The 26,867-nt window shown below is 44.6% G+C and overlaps 1 protein-coding gene across 1 annotated transcript in view; it reads left to right on the top strand.

The window, feature by feature from the left end:
* The window catches only part of npr1a (natriuretic peptide receptor 1a), a gene marked incomplete at its 3' end in the record, with an annotated part of 384,573 nt that overhangs the window by 271,667 nt on the left and 86,039 nt on the right, over positions 1 to 26,867 (top strand). The window contains exons 7-10 of the mRNA XM_084312567.1: positions 1,153 to 1,288; positions 1,675 to 1,759; positions 4,486 to 4,606; positions 9,962 to 10,036. Of these exons, the coding sequence (XP_084168693.1) occupies positions 1,153 to 1,288; positions 1,675 to 1,759; positions 4,486 to 4,606; positions 9,962 to 10,036 (417 nt within the window). The remainder of the gene's footprint in view (positions 1 to 1,152; positions 1,289 to 1,674; positions 1,760 to 4,485; positions 4,607 to 9,961; positions 10,037 to 26,867) is intronic.

Here is a 26,867-nt window from a genome sequence, read left to right as displayed (position 1 = left end):
GGGGACAACTAGGATTGCCCCTGGAGTAGTTTGGGGTTCAGTGCCTTGCTCAAGGGCACTTATGCAGAGATGGTGGGGACTGTAGATGTATCAGTCACCAGCTCACAGCTGGAATACACCCGCCTGACTGTGCTGGGGATTGAACCAGCCCTTTACAATTTTTATTTTAAGCAATACAAACAACCCAGAATCTCTTCAGAATGATAATGGGTTTTGCCAGATCTCTCTCCTGTCCTGGCACAGTGCTAACCTAGTGTGGAGAGAGAGGTCTGGCACAGTGCTAACCTAGTGTGGAGAGAGGTCTGGCACAGTGCTAACCTAGTGTGGAGAGAGCTCTGGCACAGTGCTAACCTAGTGTGGAGAGAGGTCTGGCACAGTGCTAACCTAGTGTGGAGAGAGGTCTGGCACAGTGCTAACCTAGTGTGGAGAGAGGTCTGGCACAGTGCTAACCTAGTGTGGAGAGAGGTCTGGCACAGTGCTAACCTAGTGTGGAGAGAGGTCTGGCACAGTGCTAACCTAGTGTGGAGAGAGAGGTCTGGCACAGTGCTAACCTAGTGTGGAGAGATGTCTGGCACAGTGCTAACCTAGTGTGGAGAGAGAGGTCTGGCACAGTGCTAACCTAGTGTGGAGAGAGAGGTCTGGCACAGTGCTAACCTAGTGTGGAGAGAGAGGTCTGGCACAGTGCTAACCTAGTGTGGAGAGAGGTCTGGCACAGTGCTAACCTAGTGTGGAGAGAGGTGTGGCTATGCTACTACACATTCACTTACAGTTTATGTTCAGCACATGGCTATGTGACCTGTTGTGGATATACACAATATATGCAAGTAAATGGCAAAGCAAATACCTTCGTTTTTAAGAGTTGTGTTTAGTTCAGTTTTGTGTTTGTATAAAACTTAAATTGTTTTTGTGCCTGTGTCTGCCTGTGTGTCTGTATGTCTCTGCCTACCTGTTATTGTGTGTGTGTGTGTGTGTGTGTGTGTGTGTGTGTGTGTGTGTGTGTGTGTGTGTGTGTGTGTGTGTGTGTGTGTGTGTGTGTGTGTGTGTGTGTGTGTGTGTGTGTGTGTGTGTGTGTGTGTGTGTGTGTGTGTGTGTGTGTGTGTGTGTGTGTGTGTGTGTGTGTGTGTGTGTGTGTGTGTGTGTGTGTGTGTGTAGTTGGTGTGTGTGTACAACAGCACTCTGAAACAGCTAGTGATGGAGCCAGGCTTTAGTTTCCAGTGGCCTGGAGGCTCTATTCCTCAAGACATACCGGACTGTGGTTTTAAGAACGATGACCCTGCCTGCCTTGCACGTAGGTTCACACACACACACACACACACACACACACACACACACACACACACACACACACACACACACACACACACACACACACACACACACACACACACACACACACACACACACGCAATAACAGACATTCATTTAACATCTCTCTCTGAGACACACATACTGTACATTCTGGTGGCAACGCATGTAATGTGTTCCTGTGTGTGTGTGTGTGTGTGTGTGTGTGTGTGTGTGTGTGTGTGTGTGTGTGTGTGTGTGTGTGTGTGTGTGTGTGTGTGTGTGTGTGTGTGTGTGTGTGTGTGTGTGTGTGTGTGTGTGTGTGTGTGTGTGTGTGTGTGTGTGTGTGTGTGTGTGTGTGTGTGTGTGTGTGTGTGTGTGTGTTCTCAGGCACGGTGACCATGCACCAGATGGTGGCCATAGTCGTGTGCTTCATCTTCATCATCATCGGTACCGTCACCATATTCATCTACAGGTGAGTGGACACACACACACATTTATTATATATATTTATTAACACACACAATGGTCTCTCTCTCTCTCTCTCTCTCTCTCTCTCTCTCTCTCTCTCTCTCTCTCTCTCTCTCTCCGTGTCTCTCCGTCTCTCTCCGTATTCCCAGTGTCAGAAATATTGTGTCTGTTACTATGCTTGAGTAAATTGTAATGAACCAAAGGAGAATATAAATTATTATTATTATTCGGTTTTCTTTCCATCTTTGATGGTGAATAACACCATGCTAACATTGATCAGAAGTGAAAAATGCATTCATATCAGCACCTTCTTGAGATCAAGTGTACAAAAAAATCTAAGCAAATTAATAAAGGGCAGATGATTTATAGGGGGTTTTATAGATATAGAACTGAACTTTGCCATCCGGCCTACTGTTGCTGGAATGATTAATTATGCACAGACACTTACCAATTAGCCAATGCGTCTCCATCATCTCCTTGCTTGAGGAGCACACCCACAGAGCTGTTTTGTAAGATGTAGGAGTCATGTGCACCTCCTGGGAAGTGGGAGCCATGTCCTGGGAAGACCATGTTGAAGCAGGTGCTTCGGGGCATCGCAGATGATTTGAACGTTGATGGAGTGGTATTGCTTTCTGTTGAGATATGGAAACACATCTGGGGAGAGTGCCTTGATGCGCATGTTCGTGCAGTCAATTGCACCGATGGTGTTGGGCATGGAATATTCTCTTGATTGTTGTTGTTCAGTATATGAATGAAAACTTTTATTAAAAATGGACACCACAGCTACATTGTCGCAGTGAACAGACCAGATGTGCGTGTTTGCGTGTTTATACCACGAGTGCTAGTTTTTAACACCAGTCCATTGAGGCTTTTCTAAAAGATAGAATACAATGAACAGTATAATACAGAATTTAAATCACAAATCAGAAAAAATTGTTACCAGAACAAGAGTCCATGATCAAAACAACAAAACCAGTCCGTGTCTACACATGTGAGCACTGCTGCTTTTGATTTCAACCATACTTTGAGTCCTCTGTTGAAGCCGTTGACATTGGACTCCAGTTTTAAGCCAGTAGGCAGAGAGTTCTATAAGTTTGCCCCTTTAACTCATTGACTGCCACGCTGTTTTCCCATCTTTACTCCCTGGCGCCAGAGTTATTGACCATGTTCACGATGTTTGCGGACCCATTGTATATTCTATATTATAGCTATGGAGACAATTGTATGGCTCATTTGACAGGCACTATTTATAGTCCAACAGGGACAAACCAGTTAATTTCTACATACTTTCATTTGTGCGCTATTCCACGCTAAACATCGCCCCAGTAAAATAGACCTAAAATAGACCGTACCTTTGTCAGAAGGTACTCCAAAATGAATAATCCCAGTAGTTCCATCGCGATCGCCATTACCGGTGTGCATTGGGCCTGGCTAGAATACAGAAAACAATAGGTTTCAGGCAAGCAAATTGGCGACAGATGGCTGTGTACTGCTTCACTTTGAGGGGGAGGGGATTCCTGCAGCCCGAGGCACTGAGGCACTGAGAGACCCAGTTCAAAAGGTAGGCAATACTGCCACCTGTCGGGATTCGATCGTCATTGCGATTATAACGTAGGCAGCAATGCCAGGGAGACACAGGCAGGTCCGCGCGAGTGTTTAGAATGGGAATGGGTTTGGCACTCACCGCTTGGATTTGAAACACGAGAAATCTCGGATTTGGCACAAAATGAGTTAATGGAGAAGGCAGACTGTCCAAACGAACTCTTGCACATGGGAACAGTACAGTCACCATTATTGTGTGTTTGCTCTGCTAGAGAACGTTTAACCACCAATCCAGAAAATAAAGATGAGACATGATTGTGCAAACATTTAAAAATGAGTCTAATATTACAGAAAATTACAACATTTTCAAATGTGAAAAGATTGTGCTTACTCAAAATACCGCAGTGATGCCATCGCATTGGTTTACGGCCCATGATTTTTATATTTTTTATATGGGAATGGGATGTATTGTGTGGCCAGTTGTATGATTCTATCCACGACCCGCTGGAGGCCGTGGCTGATGGATGGCTTTGATATGCCCACCCTGTCTCCTAGCTCCCTCTGGAATGTCCCAGTGGCGTGTGGTGGCACAGGGTTTGAACGTCTGGTCCAGCTGTAGATATGCCATATTGTGTTCTACCATCTCTCGCTCTTGTTGTATGCTGCACTGTAAGCTGTAGTCTCTCACTCTATCAATCTGACCATTCTCTCTCTCTCTCTCTCTCTCTCTCTCTCTCTCTCTCTCTCTCTCTCTCTCTCTCTCTCTCTCTCTCTCTCTCTCTCTCTCTCTCTCTCTCTCTCTCCCTCCCTCTCTCTCTCTCTCTCTCTCTCTCTCTCTCTCTCTCTCTTTCTCTCTTTCTCTCTCTTTCTCTCTCTCTCCGTTCTCACCTGCTTACACTCTGTTTTCATTTATCCTCTCTTGCACACCCTCTCTCTCACCCCTTTCTCACTTTCCCTCTCCCTCTCTTTCCGTCTCTACCCTTCTCTGTCTCCACACACATACATACATACACACACAAACACACACACACACACACACACACACACACACACACACACACACACACACACACACACACACACACACACATACACACACACACCAATGAACACACACATACCTGTACTGTGTCCAACCACACGCACACACATTACACACACACTCTGTGTTCTCTGTCTGTGCTACAGGAAGCTGAAATTAGAGAATGAGTTGGCGGCGCAGCTGTGGAGAGTCCAATGGGAAGACATTCAGATGAGCAACTTAGAGAAGGTTCTGAGACGAGCCTGTAGTAGACTCACTATGTCTATGGTAAGATATATATATATATATATATATATATATATTGTGGCAGATATCATCCCTCGTCACTTGGTTACGTGGAGGAAGGGAGATACTATTGTCACAGGCAGAGGAGGGTTAATTGAGGAGTTGATTAGGACTGATGGAATACACCTGTGCACCACGTGATCACCTACATCCCACACACACACACACACACAAGACACACAAAGCAAAAAGCCCTAGGAGAGACAGAGAAGAGTTGAGTGGAGGTGAGGAAGGAGCAGAATTCGTGGAGAGAGTGTGAGATACTGAGTTTGTGAGGTGAGAGGTAGTTTGAAGGTTACGCATCATTAACGCGTTAACGCACAATTCTGTTAACGCCGCTATTTTTTTTAACGCACGATTAACGTTTTAGAAAAAAAAAAATTTACTAGACTTGTGTGTGTGTGTGTGTGAGTGTGTGTGTGTGTGTGTGTGTGTGTGTGTGTGTGTGTGTGTGTGTGTGTGTGTGTGTGTGTGTGTGTGTGTGTGTGTGTGTGTGTGTGTGTGTGTGTGTGTGTGTGTGTGTGTGTGTGTGTGTGTGTGTGTGTGTGTGTGTGTGTGTGTGAGAGAGAGAGAGATATAGAGAGAGAGGGAGGGGGGGTGAAAGAGATGAGGAAGGGGCAAGAGAGAAAGAGAGCTGTGAGAGTGTGTGTGTGTGTGAGAGAGAGGGGGGGGGGTGTGTGAGTCCTCAGCCCTTGTGTGGGTGAATGTAACAAGTTCCTAACGTTTTCTTTCCCCTATTATTTCATGCACACTTTATTCATTGTTTTAAATTATTATTTTCTTTTAAGTTATTTTGTGCATCACTCTGTTTTGAATTTGATGCAAATTTGCAATGCATGAGGATCATCCTTTTGTGTTAAATGGCTGCATAAAGCAAGCATTTGTTGACTCTCAAGTTGATAAGAGTATTAAAACTTGAAAAAGATCTGTTTAAGGTAGATTTAGAAAAAAAGAAAATAAATGCGATTAATTTGCGATTAATCACGAGTTAACTATGGACAATCATGGGATTAATCAGATTAAATATTTTAATTGACAGCACTAATATATATATATACACATACATACACACACAGCCTGTAGTAGACTCACTATGTCCATAGTAAGATATATATATATATATATATATATATATATTGTATACACACAACACAGCCTGTAGACTCACTATGTCTATGGTAATATATATATATATATCAGTGGAGGCTGCTGACAAAATTTTTAGGTGAAGCACAAATTATTATATTATATATTAAATTATATTTTTTAAACATCCCCAACGCTGCAACACCCCCATTCCTCCCAGGTGTCAGGCTCCTCATTCGCTTCCATTCATTTTGGGGACCATGTTTAAATATCATCCTTCTGAAGTATAAACAAACTATACTGCTGTGACGATTTCAATAAAACAGACCATTCTGAGTCAATGGTATGCAGTGGCGTTGCGCAATATGTCGGGGCCCCCCGCAGGGCAGACCACTCCCCTAAATCAAACCAAGCAGACCATGTACAGTATACAGTGGCTCAGCGGCCCGATCAAACCAAGCAGACCATGTACAGTATACAGTGGCTCGGCGGCCCCTGATCAAACCAAGCAGACCATATACAGTATGGCTCGGGCCCATCAAAAAATAACACAGTATGCTATGACTGGCCCCTGTAAATGTCCTAACACAACCCCCTCAATGTACAGTAAATGACCAAGTATGGTTTTGTCAATATTCCAATGTACAGTTTTGTTTGTACAGTTGTACAGTGTATGTCCCTCACCCCCAACTCCAATGTACAGTCCCCCCCCCCTACCCAACCTCCTCCAATGTACAGTCCCCCCCCCCCTACCCAACCTCCTCCAATGTACAGTTTCTACGTCAAATGTATATACTCCCTTTTCTGGACTATTTTTATATCACAAACAGTACTGTATTTGCAAGTCTGGTACATGTCATAAATGTATAGATGTAGCAGTACTGTCTATCTGTATGTCATATATGTCATGATGAATTGAAAATGGGGGACCCTGATTACATTTACATTTACATTTAGTCATTTAGCTGACGCTTTTATCCAAAGCGACTTACAAGTTCTGTACAACAAGCTATCAAGAAGGGCACAACTCTATCAGCTGAGTAACAAGACGAAAGTCTTTCTCTGGTCTGCATCCCCTTAACAATTGTATGTATTGAGCCGTACTGTACTGTACCCATTCTGCAATCTGTTAATAAAGTTTTACAATTCAATTCAATTCAATTCACGGCAGAATGTGTAGACAATAGACAGACAGTGAAAACAAAGTTCTCCTCCAAGTCCTGTGGGTATTGTCTCCTCAACATTTCTGCAGCTGAGCGAATTGCAGTTCCCCTGCAATTTCCCCTCTAACTAGTGCTATATGCTTCATTGCGTCATTAATAAAGTTTTCAATCAATCAATCAAACAATGGCGTTTGTTTAGACATTCACAAGACTTGCATAATGTTACAACTGCACGGCGGCAGTTTCAACAACATTATTATTGTCCCTTACCTTAGATGAGCCGCGCCTGCTGCATGCATCCCACAACGTCATCTTTTCCATTCATTCATTCATTCCAGATAGGGCCATGGAGAGGCATTGTTGTTATTGATATCATCTTCATCAATGCCATCAGCCCTGTTTAGACATTCACAAGACTTGCGTAACGTTAGCTAGCAAGCAAGCTAGTCGACAATATCTCCTTCCTCCATTGCAACGCTATCTACAGTACTAGTGAATTCAAAGTGCCCGCGAGGCGATGACGTTGTTGTTGTTGTCACGTTTAGCTTTTATCGCAGGTGTATATATATATCATCAAACGATGCACAATAAGTTCATGAACAATAACAAAACACTCCACCATGGGCCTGATAGCTGCGGTGGTAACCCTTTAGCTACGTTAGCTCCAACAAGTTATCTTCTTAAACTGAGATAAAAATTATTTTGAAAACAAGCTCGCTGCAGAGCCGCAGTACGGCACAAGAGAAACCATTATCTGATTGGGCCACAAGGCTGTCAATCATGCTAGCTGCAGAGCCGCAGAGCAGCAAAAGAGAAACCATTAGCTGATTGGTGGATTGAATGATTGACAGCCTTGTTATCCATTCAATGGCAAGAGTTTAACTACACAGACCGTGCTTGGATGAAGTTAATAGCCTATTTTGATTCGCTATTATTTATTTAACCCTGGTCAACCTGTGCAGATATTCTGCACGAATAATTACTGCAGTGCAGGCCTGCTCAGAGCGGTACATTTTGGCCATTTTTGAAAAAAAATAATTCACTGGCATTTTTTTACAGAGGAAAACATTTATAATAAAAAATAATAATAATAATAATAATAATTAAAAAAAAATATATATATATATAGGTATATGTAAATTAATAATAATTATGAATTATGAGTGAATTTGTATTTCACGTGTTGTCATAGAGAAACCTCCACTGATATATATATATATATATATATATATATATATATATATATATATATATATATATATATATATATATATATATATATATATATATATATGTATACACATACACGCAACACAGCCTGTAGTAGACTCACTACTGTATGTCTATGGTAAGATATATATATGGTCGGTGAGCCCGGGACCAGAGTTTGTTTTGAATGCCAACTTGTTTCCCCAGTCGTCTTTTACGCCTGGGGGAGGAGTTGTTGTTGTTCTGCATGAGGATCTCTACCGGCCGTTGTTCGTCAATGAGCCGGTCGAGAGAGCAATCCATACAGTGAGTAAACTGTAATCCAATGTCAATAAGTAAAAAACAAGTAAAACTATAAAAATGTACCAAATCAAGCACAATCTTGACAGAGCCCACAGAGTGGCGGCCGGACAGTGTGGCGCCTACTTGTCATCAAAGAGAAGCCGGCCTCGCTCCACAATGATAGAACGAACTTACCACCACAGTCAGGACGGCCGAAACCTGACCAATCTTTCGCTGTCGACTAAAAACACACTTCTTCAATCAATATCTGAAATTTCAATAAATAACCATTGTACTGTTTTTTACTATCATGCATTTTTTCACTAAATATTCTTCCTTGCCTATATTACTACCTACTATTATTAATATGTCTTTACTACTATGCACTCAACACTGTAGCACCCAAGTTTCAACACTGTCCTGCTGACCTGTTGTGCAGAACTTGTATGTCGCTTTGGATGAAAGCGGCAGCTAAATTACTAAATGTAAATGTATATACACACGCACTGTTTGTTTATCAAACACTCAACATGCAGTTGCTGAAATGGTCCAACTTTTCAGAATTGTAATGGAAAGCCTGCCGGCTCTCTGGATGCTGGCATCTTGAATTGAACATGACTTTTCAAATGCAAGAAGGAGGTCACATAGAGATACCTGATATGTGTGCTGCTGTCTCTCACATCAATATTTATTTAAATGGTGGACATTAATTCAAATAAAGGACTTGACGTTGAGGAATTTGAAACATACTTAAAAATTCAGGTCCACAGCCTGGTCTATCCAGTTTTATTCAGATTGGATCAGAACTGTAGAAATTATGGCTGGTGTAGACGGACACACAGACACACAGGAGTGATTGCAGTACCCCCTTCACAGTGCTCTGTGTGTAATAAGTCAAACTAATGAATAATGATTCAAGCAGACTCCTGTCTGGCCTCCATTCAAGAGCCTCTCTGGATGATGGCATCTTGAATCAGTCACAACGTTTAAATTAGTGCAAATAATGAACAAGGAATAATGACTCAAGATGTCAGTCACTCCTTAGAAATTCGGACAAATGGACCGTCAAAGAAAACCGAATAATAATAATAATAATAATAATTTATATTCTCCTTTAGTTCATTACAATTTACTCAAGCATAGTAACAGACACAATATTTCTGACACTGGGACGAGAGAGAGAGAGAGAGAGAGAGAGAGAGAGAGAGAGAGAGAGAGAGAGAGAGAGAGAGAGAGAGAGAGAGAGAGAGAGAGAGAGAGAGAGAGAGAGAGAGAGAGCTCATGCCCCACTTATTTCCATGCAATCAACATGTCTCGTCTGTACGTGGCATAATAAAGTCACACAAAAACATGCACTGGCCAATATTTCTACTGGAGAATAGTCTTTAAAAAGGCATTGGCACTGACAAGTGTTTTCACAATATGACCTCCAGGTAAATTATACAGTAGTAATATTTTTTCTATTCATTTTTACTATACCAGGTATTCTATAATTTTTTATACTGTAGTAATATTATTTATTCTATTCATTCAACAACCGATGTATCCTCTAACCATGTTTTACATACTGGCTCTGTCTTTCTTGTCTGTCCTCCAGAGAGGCTCCAACTACGGCTCTCTCCTCACCATGGAAGGAAACTTCCAGATCTACGCCAAGACTGGATACTACAAGGTACTGTTACTACTACTGTTTGTAACATGTATTCAACAGCCAGAACCCAAATGCAGAACGAGCAACACCGGGCGTTGTAAAAAAAAACAAATCAAACAAAGTGTCAAAAGAAAACCACAGGATTAATGGCTTGGGAACAAACGATTTTTTTTAAACTCACGGGACAAAACAAAGAGTAAAAGATCCAGGGAATAAATAAAGGGAGCAAGCAGGAGTTTTATGGCAGGGTTGATTAAATTGGAAACAGCTGATCGCCTTACTCCTCACATCTGGATCCTGCACTCCTGCTTGATTGAGACAGAGAGAGAGTGGGGGGAAAACAAGGGAGACAGGGGAAGGGAAGCCTGGTGGCTTGGAGGTGCATGACACTGTTACTAATATTACTGGATACTGCATGGTACGGGTCCTACTAATCACCCCAAAGTACCAGAAAATACCCCAAAATACCCCAAAGTATACCCCAAAATACCAGAAAATACCCCAAAATACCCCAAAGTATACCCCAAAATACCCCAAAGTACCAGAAAATACCCCAAAATACCCCAAAGTATACCCCAAAATACCAGAAAATACCCCAAAATACCCCAAAGTACCCCAAAATACCAGGAAATACCAGAAAATACCCCAAAATACCCCAAAATACCATAACATACCCCAAAGTATACCCCAAAGTAACAGAAAATACCAGAAAATACCCCAAAATACCCCAAAATACCCTAAAATACCTCAAAGTATACCCCAAAGTACCAGAAAATACCCCAAAATACCCCCAAAATACCTCAAAGTATACCCCAAAATACCAGAAAATACCCCAAAATACCCCAAAGTACACCCCAAAATACCCCAAAGTACCAGAAAATACCCCAAAATACCCCAAAATACCCCAAAGTACCCCAAAATACCCCAAAGTACCCTAAAATACCAGAAAATACCCCAAAGTATACCCCAAAGTACCAGAAAATACCAGAAAATACCCCCAAAATACCCCAAAATACCCTGAAATACCCCAAAGTATACCCCAAAGTACCAGAAAATACCAGAAAATACCCCAAAATACCCAAAAATACCCCCAAAGTATACCCCAAAATACCAGAAAATACCCCAAAATACCCTGAAATACCCCAAAGTATACCCCAAAGTACCAGAAAATACCCCAAAATACCAGAAAATACCCCAAAGTATACCCCAAAATACCAGAAAATACCCCAAAATACCAGAAAATACCCCAAAGTATACCCCAAAGTACCAGAAAATACCAGAAAATACCCCAAAATACCCCAAAGTATACCCCAAAGTACCAGAAAATACCAGAAAATACCCCAAAATACTCCAAAGTACCCCAAAATACCCCAAAATACCATAAAATACCCCAAAGTACCAGAATATACCAGAAAATACCCCAAAATACCCCCAAAATACCTCAAAGTATACCCCAAAATACCAGAAAATACCCCAAAATACCCCAAAGTACACCCCAAAATACCCCAAAGTACCAGAAAATACCCCAAAATACCCCAAAATACCATAAAATACCCCAAAATACCCCAAAGTATACCCCAAAATACCCCAAAGTACCAGAAAATACCCCAAAATACCCCAAAGTATCCTGGTGGCTTGGAGGTGCATGACACTGTTACTAATATTACTGGATACTGCATGGTACGTGTAACTGAGGGGTACAATTCCCTGACTGTATTACTAGATATGATACTTACTACCACTACCTTTGTACTTAATATTCGGCCACCCAGTACACGGCATAAATATATTATGATGAACACTGTCACGTAGATGAAACGGATCCAACACAAATGTACGAATTAGAAATAGGTCTTTATTTCTACACAGCGATGGTGTGTAGAGCAAGCACTTAATCAAATCAATCACATTTATGAATGGAAATTGGTATGCACTTTTATGGCAAGAGTATTCGTCGGTATATCAATAGAGAATGTCCAATCTCTGAAGGCGCAGGTGGTACATATACGACCTGGAATAGTTTAAGGAATAACAGCAATGATACTTTAATGATTATATACTGGACACACTAGGGGGGGTTAATCCGGTCGCTTGTAAGCCGACAGGAGTAGGAGGGGGGGGGGGTAGAATCCGGCTGCCTCATCCGGCCAAGGGTATCCCAGGTGAACCCACTGTAGTGCCGTTCAATGCGCCGGCGATCCTTGGACCACAGATGAAAGCAGGTGGACTCTTTGTGGGCCGGCGTCATCCGGTCCACGGAGGAGAGACGTGAAGCGACCTCGTCTTGCAGAGCGTCTCCTCACCTTGCGTCCTCTCCAGGGGGGGGGGTTCCAACACACGGCAGTGTCGGGGGTCTTTATCCATGGAATAATCAAAGTATACAAAGCATAATCCGTGCCTGGGAAGGCGGGCTGTCGTCGGTAGAATAATCCGGTATACAGGTCCACTCGCTCGTCGGCTCTGGGGCTCCTCGGGTGCAGCTTCACGTGGGGTCAACCACCCTGGATAAGCAGCCAGTTCTCTGCCCGAAACGATGGGGTACTGACTACGGTAGTATTCTCACCGTACGAAGCACTATATATTAACAGACTATTATTAGCTTAATAGACTACGTCCAACTCGACGATATAGTGCCAAATATGACTATTCAAATATTAATATACACGATGTCTCAATACCGATGGTAGGCGAACTTGGCCTTACTCCCACACGTGGCGTCGCGGGGAGGCTTTACGTCTGTGACTCTATTGGAGGGTAAGAAACTGGACTGAAAAGGAAGTCCTACTTTAGTAGCGCAGTATATATACGCACTATGAACAAATAGTCCCATTAGTGGTGCGGTAGTCAGATTCCTACGCGGAACTAGGACTTGTTCGTACATGTGGAGCGGTACGTTTGAACTGGGTCTGAGGGGTATGGCAGCCTGGCACCAAGGTCTCGACCAATAGTAGAATGGAGACTATTATGGGATGTTCAGTAGGCTAGAATGGATATTCAATGCATATTGTACAAGGAATATACAAGGGATATCAGGGAATATTAGAGAATATACAAATACAATTAAATATATATATATAAATAAATATATATATTCGGTTTAATCTGGCCCTTCACAACAGCCACCCCCTGATTGGTCCCAGACCTAATCAGTTAAACAGAGACAGATTAATCGCGTTGTCTATTTACACATAAGGGTTTGCTGTAGGGGTCAGTCAACTTCACAAAGTCATAGGGTTATAGGGTCATGGTCATCATCGATTGTGTCTGGGAGTCGGGGCAGTTCTATGAGCCTCGCCACGGGACGGGTGTAAGTGCGACCCTGGACGAGCACTTCAGCTGCTCGGACCTTGCCGTCGGCACCGGTGATCACTTTGCTTACGCGGCCGGCCGGCCACATAGCTCTGGGCAGTGATTGATCAATAATCATGACGACTGTTCCTTCTGTCAAATTGTCTCTCTCCTTTACCCACTTCTGGCGGGTCTGTAGAGACGGTAGGTAGTGCAGTAGGAAACTGCTCCAAAACTTGTCGGCTAATACTTGGCTGTACCTCCACATTAGTCGGCCGTTCGCTTCTTCAGGCCGGTACATTGTCTGGGGTAATGCATGATCTAGCCGCCCCATCAGGAGTGTGTTGGGGGTAACTGGGTCGATATCCGCCACATCACTGGAGACATATCCGAGGGGCTTCGAGTTAAGTACTCCCTCAATCTCCGTGAGGACTGTCATTAGGACTTCTTCCGCCACAGTCTGGGCCCCAAGTACTGCGTACAGGGCTGTCTTTATGGAGCGCACTTCTCGTTCCCAAGTGCCACCGAAGTGGGGTGCGTTTGGGGGGTTGAATTGGAAATCAACCTGTGCTGGAGCGAGGTGGGTCTTAAGTTCTGGGCCCATAGCTTGGAAGCTCTCTCTCAGCTCTCTTTCGCCGCCTTTGAAGTTTGTCCCATGATCGGACAATAGGGTAGACGGTCTTCCTTTCCGTGATGTGAATCTACGGAAGGCCATAAGGAATGAGTCTGTGCTCATGGTCGGGAGAAGCTCGATGTGTATCGCTCTGGTGGTCATGCATTTGAATACAATACCCCACCGCTTCTCGGTTCCTCTTCCTTTCTTTATGTGCAGCGGGCCAAAGCAGTCCATACCCGTTGAGTGGAATGGCTTGTCACCGATTCGGAGGCGACATGGAGGAAGGTCAGCCATCCTTGGTATGCTGGGCTGCGCGCGCCACTTGCGGCAGTCTAGACATGTTCGCTGGAAGCGTCGTACCGCCTCTCTTCCTTGTAGGATCCAGTAACGACGTCTGATTTCCGCGAAGACTCTTTCTGCTCCTGCGTGATGTACATCCTCATCGTATTTCTTTATAATCAGCTCTGTGACCTTGTGTCGGCTGTTCAATACGATCGGGTATTTAATGTCATCCGGTAGATTGGGGGCTCTGCGTAGGCGACCACCCACTCTGATGAGGGTATGAGCGTCGCTCTCGGGGGCCAGATGAATTAATCTGCTGTCGGATGGGACGGGCTTTCCTCCCTGTAGACAGGCCAATTCATCTGGGAACGAGTCTCTCTGGGCTCGCTGCAGTAGAAGCAATTCTGCTTCCTCGTAGTTAGCTGCTGACATATCAGCGGGGGACTTACACTCCGGGTGGTACCGCAGGAATGTTCTTTGTTGTGCACTCTCTATGGACCTGCAATCGTCTATGTTAGGGTCGGTGGAGGCTACGGTGCTCAATCCACAGAACACAGACTTCTTATTTTCCACCTCCTCTGGACTTGCTTCCCTCGGGATAGGCATGGGCCACTGTCCTTCCGGGAGTCTTAGGAATGCGGGGCCGTCACTGTAGACATTGCGACGGGTGAGGTCATCCAGGGGCATCCCCCGGGTGATGACATCAGCTGGGTTCTGTTTTGTATCAACGTAGCGCCACTCTGTTTCTCCGGTTAACTCTTCGGTTAAGTCTTGAATCTCTGTGACTCTGACTCCCACGAAGACTTTGTACTTGCATGAGTCCGATTTGATCCAGGCGAGTACTGTCGTGGAATCTGACCACAGGATTGTTCTAGACACCGGTATGGTGAGCTCACGTTGGATGAGCGTGGCTAGGTGCGCTCCGGCTAGGGCTGCGCAGAGCTCTAGACGTGGGATAGATTGTTGCTTGCGTGGGGCTATTCTCGAGCGGGCGAGGACAAATGCTGTGTAGATCTCTCCCCCCTTCTCTTGGGCCCGCAAGTAGGCTACTGATCCGTATGCGTCACTGATCTGAGGCGTCACTGAAGACGTGTAAGTCCATTTTACATGTCTCTGGCCTCACCGTGGGTGGGAAGTAGCTTCGGCGCATATTAACGCCTGGGAGTGAGTGGAGCTCCATCTCCCACTCTCTCCAGGTGGATGCAAGGTGTGCGGGAATGGGGTCGTCCCAGCCCTGGTCCTTGTCCCACAATGCTCGTACAATCATTTTTGCCCTGGTGGTGTACGGTAGAATACATCCTAGCGGGTCATATTGTCGGGCGAGTGTTGTGTACACACTCCGTCTGGTGGTCGGCGCCGCCGCCGGCCTTCCCTGCTCCGTAGTCAGGGGCTTGTGTCTGTAGTGAAGCGAATCTGTTTTGAATCGCCACACCAATCCCAGGGTCATCTCCTGGGCTTCTCCCGGGATTGTAGCCATCCAGGTCTCGCTGCTGGCTGCCTTGTCCTCGGAGGAGAGGCTGCGCAGTACTTGCGGATCGCTGCTGGCCCACTGCCTGAGATCAAAGCCGCCTTTGATCAATGAGGCGCGGAGTTTAATCAGGAGAGCCTCGGCTTCTTCTTGGGTTGAAAGGCTTTGTAGACAGTTGTCTACGTAGAAGCTGTTCTTTACGCTGTGTCGGACCTCTTCGTCCGCTGCTGGGTCCTCTGCTACATGTTTCTGTAGTGCAAATGTAGCACAGCAGGGGCTGCACGTCGTTCCGAAGGGGAGGACTTCCCAATGGTAGATGGCTGGGTGCTCATCTCCTGGCTTCTCTCTCCATAGGAACCGTAACAGGGGCTTGTCCGCCTCTACTAATCTCACCTGCAGGAACATTCCTTTAATGTCCCCGCTGATGGCCACCTTTTCCTGGCGGAAGCGGAGTAGAACGCCGAGTAGGGAGGGGCCGAGTGTGGGACCGGGCAGTAACTCTTTATTCAGATTTTGGGATCCGATCTGGTAGCTGCAGTTAAATACTATGCGGTCTTTACCGTTGTGATGGACCTTGTGGTGAGGCACGTACCACGATTCAGTGGTCTGGTCAGCCTCTTTAATGTCCATCTTTGTGACGTGTCCCGCTGTGATGAGCTTCTCAATCTCAGCGCGGTATACACTCTCTTGGGCGGGGTTCTTGGCTAAGCGCCGCTCCGTGTTCAGCAGGTACCGTTCTGTGGCGTCTGTCTTGGCGTGGAAAGTAGGCATTCCTTCTCGCCGCAGGAGTGGCGTGGCGTATCTCAACACGCCGTTGACCGGGACTCTCTTGGTCCCTGTCTCGAGGAGGTGAATGGCGTAAATGTCATCTTTAGAGCGAATGTCTTTCTTTCCGTTCTTAAAGGGCATTTGTTCCAAGGTCCATAGCCGCTCTACGTGTTGCAGGAGTGCGGTTTCTCCCTCTGTGACTCGGGAGTGGAGACATCTAGTGGCTGTACTTCGGTTGAGAGATTTGGCGAGCGGGCCTTGGAGAGTCCATCCCAAACGGGTCTCGACTGCTGCAGGACAGCCTCGGGGTCCGGTATGAACCCGGTCTATCGGGACAATGAGGTCTGCATGGTCGGAGCCTATCAACAGGGTCGGCATAGCATTGTCTATGAGCGGGATCGGTAACTTGCGCAGATGTGCATATTTCTCCATCAGCTTGGCGACGGGGTATGTGTACCGCGACAGTCCTATTTCTTGGCTGGTGAAAGCGTCTGTAATCTGGTACCGTCGCTCAGGCTGGCCGCTTGCTGCGATAGAGAATGAGACATTCTCGCCCTTTATCGTCTTCAAATCTCGTCTTATTGTCCGAATTGTCATTTGGGTTTCGCTTCCCCGCAGCCCTAGCTGGGCCGCAGCGGAGGCGAGCAGCAGGGTCTTCTCTGACCCGTCATCGAGGACGGCGTAAGTGTCCAGGACTTTATTCTGGTAGCTTAGTGTCACACGCACTACTTTTAGGAGTACTCGGGCTCCACTGCTGCTGGCGGGATCGATGTACATGACGCTCGCTTTGCGGCTGGATAGTGCGGGTGAAGGGCGCCGTCTGTTACTGTCGTGAAGTATGTCCAGATGGGCTCCATCGCACTTGGTGCACCTTTTCTTTAAGCGGCATTCGGCTGCCATGTGTGAGCGCGCACAGCGAAAACAGCGCTTGTTGGACTTTATCCATTGACTTGCTTCCTCCGCGTTCAGCTTGGGGAAGGAGTCACATTGCGCTAGCCAGTGTTCTTTCTCACAGTAGGGGCACACTATCTTCCACTTCTCCGTTCTGGAGGGGGTACTGTGGCTCCTGCTGCTCGGTACTGACTCCGATTGGTGCATCACAGTCACCGATCTTCTTCCATCATTTAGTCGTCTGGTTCCTTCTCTGGAGCCAGGGGTGCTCCGTCCAGCGTTTCCGTTAGCCGGTAATTACCGGTTTTTGACCGGCAAAATCTGTTGAAGTCCGACATATTTAATCTCTCCGGTCATAATGTCCGGTGAAAATAATTCCCTCTAAACACAATTAGATTATTTGAATTGTATTAAAATAGGCTAAAATTAAATAGCCTATGCGATGAACGAAACAAACAATCATTAAGCAGCCGGTCTAATAATGACATTGTCTTGTCAGCGCGAGCTGGCTGCTGATATATTTGCGAGAAGCATCCATCTGCCGGCCGGCAGGGTGCAGTACTCCAATTCAGCCATTGGCAATTCAGCTGTTGGGTGGGGGCGCTGCTGAGCGGTTTCCAGACCGGACCTAAAAACACTGCTGCTCCATGCTTCACGTAAATATATCAGCAGCCAGCTCGCGCTGACAACAGAATGTCATTATTAGACCGGCTGCTTGGTGAAGCAACGATGAAACAAATGATTGTTTTGTTCATCGCATAGGCTATTTAATTTTAGCCTATTTTAATACAATTCAAATAATCAAATTGTGTTTAGAGGGAATTATTTTCACCGGACATTATGACCAGCACCAAGTCGTTGGGAGGTGGAGATATAAATCACGCAAACCCACGATAATGTTCAGTTCTTCGCTTGATATAATTAATATAAATGTCCAATATAACGGAATTCGTTAGCTCATAAAAATGTGATTATAACAGACTGCTGTTTATTAAGGTCGGGCAGACTGCCCACCGACACCTCAAGTCGGCAGCAGCACGAAGTCTCGAGGGACTTATTTTATTTGGAATATATTAATGACTGTATATACGCAAAAGTAGCCTAGTTTTAAGTTAAAATATTATAAATGCCTTGATGATGTCATTCTTTATATAGGCATATCAATTGTTTTTAAGCTCAATAAACTCTGACCGGAATTTATCCCATTTGTCCGGTAGATTGAAATCTACCGGACACTCAGACCTGCAAAAAAAAATTCTAACGGAAACCCTGGCTCCGTCCGAATGTATCTAGCCGTAGGCTGCTGACTTCTCTCGCCAGGAAGTCTGCTAGATCGAGGAGGTTCGGTTCGGGGCCATTCGGGTCTCGGTGGTCCCTCTGTCGCCTAAAACGCTCCTGTCGAGCGGGCGGCAGCTTCTCCAAGATCCTTTCCACATTTGAGTTGGCGTAAAGTTCATGCCTCCCCTTCTCTCTCTGCGCTCCCAACATCCCTACCAGGGACTGCACTCTGATGGACAGGTCGTCCAGTGCTCGATTGTCTATTGCTGGGGGTAAGCGGTCGATGTGAGGGATCTCCTGGATCACGTAATCCCATATGCGCCCATACCTCTGGTCCAATGCTACCAGCGCTGCTGTGTATGGGGTGGTGGAAGTCGCGTAGGCGAGCGCTATATTATGTGCGCGGGGCACCTTTAAGTGCTTCAGTAGGATGGCGTATTTGTGGCGTTCATCCAATACATCCACCAACATGGTCTCCAGACACATGCGGAGTTCTGTATACTGGGCCCGGTTCTCTTGGGTGAAGTCGGGTACCATAGGCGTGCCAATGTATGACGCTGACTGTGGATACATCGGCGAGCGTTGGGGGAGAGGCCTCCTAGGCGAGTCTCCTCCCGCTCCTTGGTATGGGCTGGTACCGGCAGTGTACCATGGCCCGCTTGTCCAGGTGCTGTTCCTCGGTGCGGGTCGTGCGTCGTGCTCACCCGTGTATAGAGTCGGGGGTCTGTAGCGCAGCTCCGCGGGAGTATAGCCTGGGCTGTACCGGACCTCCTGGTCCGGTAGAGTACTGTGCTGTCGTCGGGCGTGGTTCTCCTCCTCTTCCTCTTCGTCTTCAGTTAGGTCATCCAGTGCTTGTAGTCTCTGGTTTAGCCTCTCCACAGGATATGCTGCTCCTTCCCGGTTGCTAGGTCTCGCTTGGACCGGTGGGTGGAGGTGGTCTGTGGGGGGTATAGACCTCGTCTGTTGGTCAAGTTCAGGGTTGTTTACTCAGCTAGGGGATGCCGCCCTGGAGGTGTGTCTAGACGAGTTCCTGGAGCCTCTGGCGGAGGGAGAGGGTGTTGTCCGTCTGATCAGCTGTTCTATTAGTTGCGCTTGCTGTCTGTCGCGCTCTGCGTCCCGTAGAGCACCAGCAGCTGCTCGCTGGCTGTCTGCTCGGTCTCGGGCCACATTCTCTTCTCTCTGAATGCGTCTTAGTTCTAGACGTATATGCTCTTCTTCGCTCCGCTGCTGGATCTGCAGTCGGTCGCGTTCAGCAGCGGCGTTCAGGCTGATGAGGAAGGCCTGCTGTAGGGTCCTCTCTGCCTCGCTGGGAGAAGGCGGTTGTATAGGGGAGCCTTCCCTCGGGGTACTCCTTGCGGAGCCTTGGAGCTCTATCTCCACGGTGCTCTCCCCGTCTTCTTCCGTGCCGAGTTCTCTCTCGGTAGCGTTGTATTCCTCCCGGGACTCATCGGGGACTACTTCTTCAGTACTGGCGGGGTGTGAAGTCATGTCTGGTTCCCACTGGTCCCCACCGTGAACTTGGTCAGTTACATTAGAGCCCGTAGGGGCCTCTATGGTCGGGGTAGTCTGGGCGTTGGGGTTAGACATACTTTTACTTTCTAGTTTTACCGTGTTTACTGTTAGTAGAAGACTAGGTTGTTGACTGACAGCGTAGGCCTCTAAGTACTGAGGGAGCCGTCGTTCGCGCTGCGGGCGTTGGTTAGGAGGATCGTTTCGTGGAGTGTTCATCATAGGCCATTTCAATATTAATAACACTATATTAATATTACACTAATTACCCTCCGGCTCGAAGGACCAATTGTAACTGAGGGGTACAATTCCCTGACTGTATTACTAGATATGATACTTACTACCACTACCTTTGTACTTAATATTTGGCCACCCAGTACACGGCATAAATATATTATGATGAACACTGTCACGTAGATGAAACGGATCCAACACAAATGTACGAATTAGAAATAGGTCTTTATTTCTACACAGCGATGGTGTGTAGAGCAAGCACTTAATCAAATCAATCACATTTATGAATGGAAATTGGTATGCACTTTTATGGCAAGAGTATTCGTCGGTATATCAATAGAGAATGTCCAATCTCTGAAGGCGCAGGTGGTACATATACGACCTGGAATAGTTTAAGGAATAACAGCAATGATACTTTAATGATTATATACTGGACACACTAGGGGGGGTTAATCCGGTCGCTTGTAAGCCGACAGGAGTAGGAGGGGGGGGGGGGGTAGAATCCGGCTGCCTCATCCGGCCAAGGGTATCCCAGGTGAACCCACTGTAGTGCCGTTCAATGCGCCGGCGATCCTTGGACCACAGATGAAAGCAGGTGGACTCTTTGTGGGCCGGCGTCATCCGGTCCACGGAGGAGAGACGTGAAGCGACCTCGTCTTGCAGAGCGTCTCCTCACCTTGCGTCCTCTCCAGGGGGGGGGGGTTCCAACACACGGCAGTGTCGGGGGTCTTTATCCATGGAATAATCAAAGTATACAAAGCATAATCCGTGCCTGGGAAGGCGGGCTGTCGTCGGTAGAATAATCCGGTATACAGGTCCACTCGCTCGTCGGCTCTGGGGCTCCTCGGGTGCAGCTTCACGTGGGGTCAACCACCCTGGATAAGCAGCCAGTTCTCTGCCCGAAACGATGGGGTACTGACTACGGTAGTATTCTCACCGTACGAAGCACTATATATTAACAGACTATTATTAGCTTAATAGACTACGTCCAACTCGACGATATAGTGCCAAATATGACTATTCAAATATTAATATACACGATGTCTCAATACCGATGGTAGGCGAACTTGGCCTTACTCCCACACGTGGCGTCGCGGGGAGGCTTTACGTCTGTGACTCTATTGGAGGGTAAGAAACTGGACTGAAAAGGAAGTCCTACTTTAGTAGCGCAGTATATATACGGACTATGAACAAATAGTCCCATTAGTGGTGCGGTAGTCAGATTCCTACGCGGAACTAGGACTTGTTCGTACATGTGGAGCGGTACGTTTGAACTGGGTCTGAGGGGTATGGCAGCCTGGCACCAAGGTCTCGACCAATAGTAGAATGGAGACTATTATGGGATGTTCAGTAGGCTAGAATGGATATTCAATGCATATTGTACAAGGAATATACAAGGGAGATCAGGGAATATTAGAGAATATACAAATACAATTAAATATATATATATAAATAAATATATATATTCGGTTTAATCTGGCCCTTCACAACAGTACGGGTCCTACTAATCACCCCAAAGTACCAGAAAATACCCAAAAATACCCCAAAGTATACCCCAAAATACCAGAAAATACCCCAAAATACCCCAAAGTATACCCCAAAATACCCCAAAGTACCAGAAAATACCCCAAAATACCCCAAAGTATACCCCAAAATACCAGAAAATACCCCAAAATACCCCAAAGTACCCCAAAATACCAGGAAATACCAGAAAATACCCCAAAATACCCCAAAATACCATAAAATACCCCAAAGTATACCCCAAAGTAACAGAAAATACCAGAAAATACCCCAAAATACCCCAAAATACCCTAAAATACCTCAAAGTATACCCCAAAGTACCAAAAAATACCCCAAAATACCCCCAAAATACCTCAAAGTATACCCCAAAATACCAGAAAATACCCCAAAATACCCCAAAGTACACCCCAAAATACCCCAAAGTACCAGAAAATACCCCAAAATACCCCAAAATACCCCCAAAGTACCCCAAAATACCCCAAAGTACCCTAAAATACCAGAAAATACCCCAAAGTATACCCCAAAGTACCAGAAAATACCAGAAAATACCCCAAAATACCCCAAAATACCCTGAAATACCCCAAAGTATACCCCAAAGTACCAGAAAATACCAGAAAATACCCCAAAATACCCAAAAATACCCCCAAAGTATACCCCAAAATACCAGAAAATACCCCAAAATACCCTGAAATACCCCAAAGTATACCCCAAAGTACCAGAAAATACCCCAAAATACCCCAAAATACCAGAAAATACCCCAAAGTATACCCCAAAATACCAGAAAATACCCCAAAATACCAGAAAATACCCCAAAGTATACCCCAAAGTACCAGAAAATACCAGAAAATACCCCAAAGTATACCCCAAAGTACCATAAAATACCATAAAATACCCCAAAATACTCCAAAGTACCCCAAAATACCCCAAAATACCATAAAATACCCCAAAGTACCAGAATATAGCAGAAAATACCCCAAAATACCCTAAAATACCTCAAAGTATACCCCAAAGTACCAGAAAATACCCCAAAATACCCCAAAGTACACCCCAAAATACCCCAAAGTACCAGAAAAGACCCCAAAATACCCCAAAATACCATAAAATACCCCAAAGTATACCCCAAAGTACCAGAAAATACCAGAAAATACCCCAAAATACCCCAAAATACCCTGAAATACCCCAAAGTATACCCCAAAGTACCAGAAAATACCAGAAAATACCCCAAAATACCCAAAAATACCCCCAAAGTATACCCCAAAATACCAGAAAATACCCCAAAATACCCTGAAATACCCCAAAGTATACCCCAAAGTACCAGAAAATACCCCAAAATACCCCAAAATACCAGAAAATACCCCAAAGTATACCCCAAAATACCAGAAAATACCCCAAAATACCAGAAAATACCCCAAAGTATACCCCAAAGTACCAGAAAATACCCCAAAGTATACCCCAAAGTACCATAAAATACCATAAAATACCCCAAAATACTCCAAAGTACCCCAAAATACCCCAAAATACCATAAAATACCCCAAAGTACCAGAATATACCAGAAAATACCCCAAAATACCCTAAAATACCTCAAAGTATACCCCAAAGTACCAGAAAATACCCCAAAATACCCCAAAGTACACCCCAAAATACCCCAAAGTACCAGAAAAGACCCCAAAATACCCCAAAATACCATAAAATACCCCAAAGTATACCCCAAAGTACCAGAAAATACCAGAAAATACCCCAAAATACCCTAAAATACCTCAAAGTATACCCCAAAGTACCAGAAAATACCCCAAAATACCCCCAAAATACCTCAAAGTATACCCCAAAATACCAGAAAATACCCCAAAATACCCCAAAGTACACCCCAAAGTACCAGAAAATACCCCAAAATACCCCAAAATACCCCAAAGTACCCCAAAGTACCCCAAAGTACCCTAAAATACCAGAAAATACCCCAAAGTATACCCCAAAGTACCAGAAAATACCAGAAAATACCCCAAAATACCCCAAAGTACACCCCAAAATACCCCAAAGTACCAGAAAATACCCCAAAACACCCCAAAATACCCCAAAGTACCCCAAAATACCCCAAAGTACCCTAAAATACCAGAAAATACCCCAAAGTATACCCCAAAGTATACCCCAAAATACCAGAAAATACCCCAAAATACCCCAAAGTACACCCCAAAATACCCCAAAGTACCAGAAAATACCCCAAAATACCCCAAAATACCATAAAATACCCCAAAGTATACCCCAAAGTACCAGAAAATACCAGAAAATACCCCAAAATACCCCAAAATACCCTAAAATACCTCAAAGTATACCCCAAAGTACCAGAAAATACCCCAAAATACCCCCAAAATACCTCAAAGTATACCCCAAAATACCAGAAAATACCCCAAAATACCCCAAAGTACACCCCAAAATACCCCAAAGTACCAGAAAATACCCCAAAATACCCCAAAGTACCCCAAAATACCCCAAAGTACCCTAAAATACCAGAAAATACCCCAAAGTATACCCCAAAGTACCAGAAAATACCAGAAAATACCCCAAAATACCCTGAAATACCCCAAAGTATACCCCAAAGTACCAGAAAATACCAGAAAATACCCCAAAATACCCTAAAATACCCCCAAAGTATACCCCAAAATACCAGAAAATACCCCAAAATACCCTGAAATACCCCAAAGTATACCCCAAAGTACCAGAAAATACCCCAAAATACCCCAAAATACCCTAAAATACCCCAAAGTATACCCCAAAATACCCCAAAATACCAGAAAATACCCCAAAGTATACCCCAAAGTACCAGAAAATACCAGAAAATACCCCGAAATACCCCAAAGTATACCCCAAAGTACCAGAAAATACCAGAAAATACCCCAAAATACTCCAAAGTACCCCAACATACCCCAAAATACCATAAAATACCCCAAAGTACCAGAATATACCAGAAAATACCCCAAAATACCCTAAAATACCTCAAAGTATACCCCAAAGTACCAAAAAATACCCCAAAGTACCCCAAAATACCCTAAAATACCCCAAAGTATACCCCAAAGTACCAGAAAATACCAGAAAATACCCCAAAATACCCCAAAATACCATAAAATACCCCAAAGTATACCCCAAAGTACCAGAAAATACCAGAAAATACCCCAAAATACCCTAAAATACCTCAAAGTATACCCCAAAGTACCAAAAAATACCCCAAAGTACCCCAAAATACCCCAAAATACCATAAAATACCCCAAAGTACCAGAATATACCAGAAAATACCCCAAAATACCCCAAAGTATACCCCAAAGTACCATAAAATACCAGAAAATACCCCAAAATACTCCAAAGTACCCCAAAATACCATAAAATACCCCAAAGTACCAGAATATACCAGAAAATACCCCAAAATACCCTAAAATACCTCAAAGTATACCCCAAAGTACCAGAAAATACCCCAAAATACCCCCAAAATACCTCAAAGTATACCCCAAAATACCAGAAAATACCCCAAAATACCCCAAAGTACACCCCAAAATACCCCAAAGTACCAGAAAATACCCCAAAATACCATAAAATACCCCAAAGTATACCCCAAAGTACCAGAAAATACCAGAAAATACCCCAAAATACCCTAAAATACCTCAAAGTATACCCCAAAGTACCAGAAAATACCCCAAAATACCCCCAAAATACCTCAAAGTATACCCCAAAATACCAGAAAATACCCCAAAATACCCCAAAGTACACCCCAAAGTACCAGAAAATACCCCAAAATACCCCAAAATACCCCAAAGTACCCCAAAGTACCCCAAAGTACCCTAAAATACCAGAAAATACCCCAAAGTATACCCCAAAGTACCAGAAAATACCCCAAAATACCCCAAAGTACACCCCTAAAATACCCCAAAGTACCAGAAAATACCCCAAAATACCCCAAAGTACCCCAAAATACCCCAAAGTACCCTAAAATACCAGAAAATACCCCAAAGTATACCCCAAAGTATACCCCAAAATACCAGAAAATACCCCAAAATACCCCAAAGTACACCCCAAAATACCCCAAAGTACCAGAAAATACCCCAAAATACCCCAAAATACCATAAAATACCCCAAAGTATACCCCAAAGTACCAGAAAATACCAGAAAATACCCCAAAATACCCCAAAATACCCTAAAATACCTCAAAGTATACCCCAAAGTACCAGAAAATACCCCAAAATACCCCCAAAATACCTCAAAGTATACCCCAAAATACCAGAAAATACCCCAAAATACCCCAAAGTACACCCCAAAATACCCCAAAGTACCAGAAAATACCCCAAAATACCCCAAAGTACCCCAAAATACCCCAAAGTACCAGAAAATACCCCAAAATACCCCAAAGTACCCCAAAATACCCCAAAGTACCCTAAAATACCAGAAAATACCCCAAAGTATACCCCAAAGTATACCCCAAAATACCAGAAAATACCCCAAAATACCCCAAAGTACACCCCAAAATACCCCAAAGTACCAGAAAATACCCCAAAATACCCCAAAATACCATAAAATACCCCAAAGTATACCCCAAAGTACCAGAAAATACCAGAAAATACCCCAAAATACCCCAAAATACCCTAAAATACCTCAAAGTATACCCCAAAGTACCAGAAAATACCCCAAAATACCCCCAAAATACCTCAAAGTATACCCCAAAATACCAGAAAATACCCCAAAATACCCCAAAGTACACCCCAAAATACCCCAAAGTACCAGAAAATACCCCAAAATACCCCAAAGTACCCCAAAATACCCCAAAGTACCCTAAAATACCAGAAAATACCCCAAAGTATACCCCAAAGTACCAGAAAATACCAGAAAATACCCCAAAATACCCTGAAATACCCCAAAGTATACCCCAAAGTACCAGAAAATACCAGAAAATACCCCAAAATACCCTAAAATACCCCCAAAGTATACCCCAAAATACCAGAAAATACCCCAAAATACC

This window comes from Notolepis coatsorum (assembly GCF_963971535.1).
Source record: "Notolepis coatsorum genome assembly, chromosome: 4".
Classification (NCBI taxonomy): domain Eukaryota; kingdom Metazoa; phylum Chordata; class Actinopteri; order Aulopiformes; family Paralepididae; genus Notolepis; species Notolepis coatsorum.
Note: the sequence above shows the minus strand (reverse complement) of the source record. Positions and strands in the feature narration are given on the sequence as shown.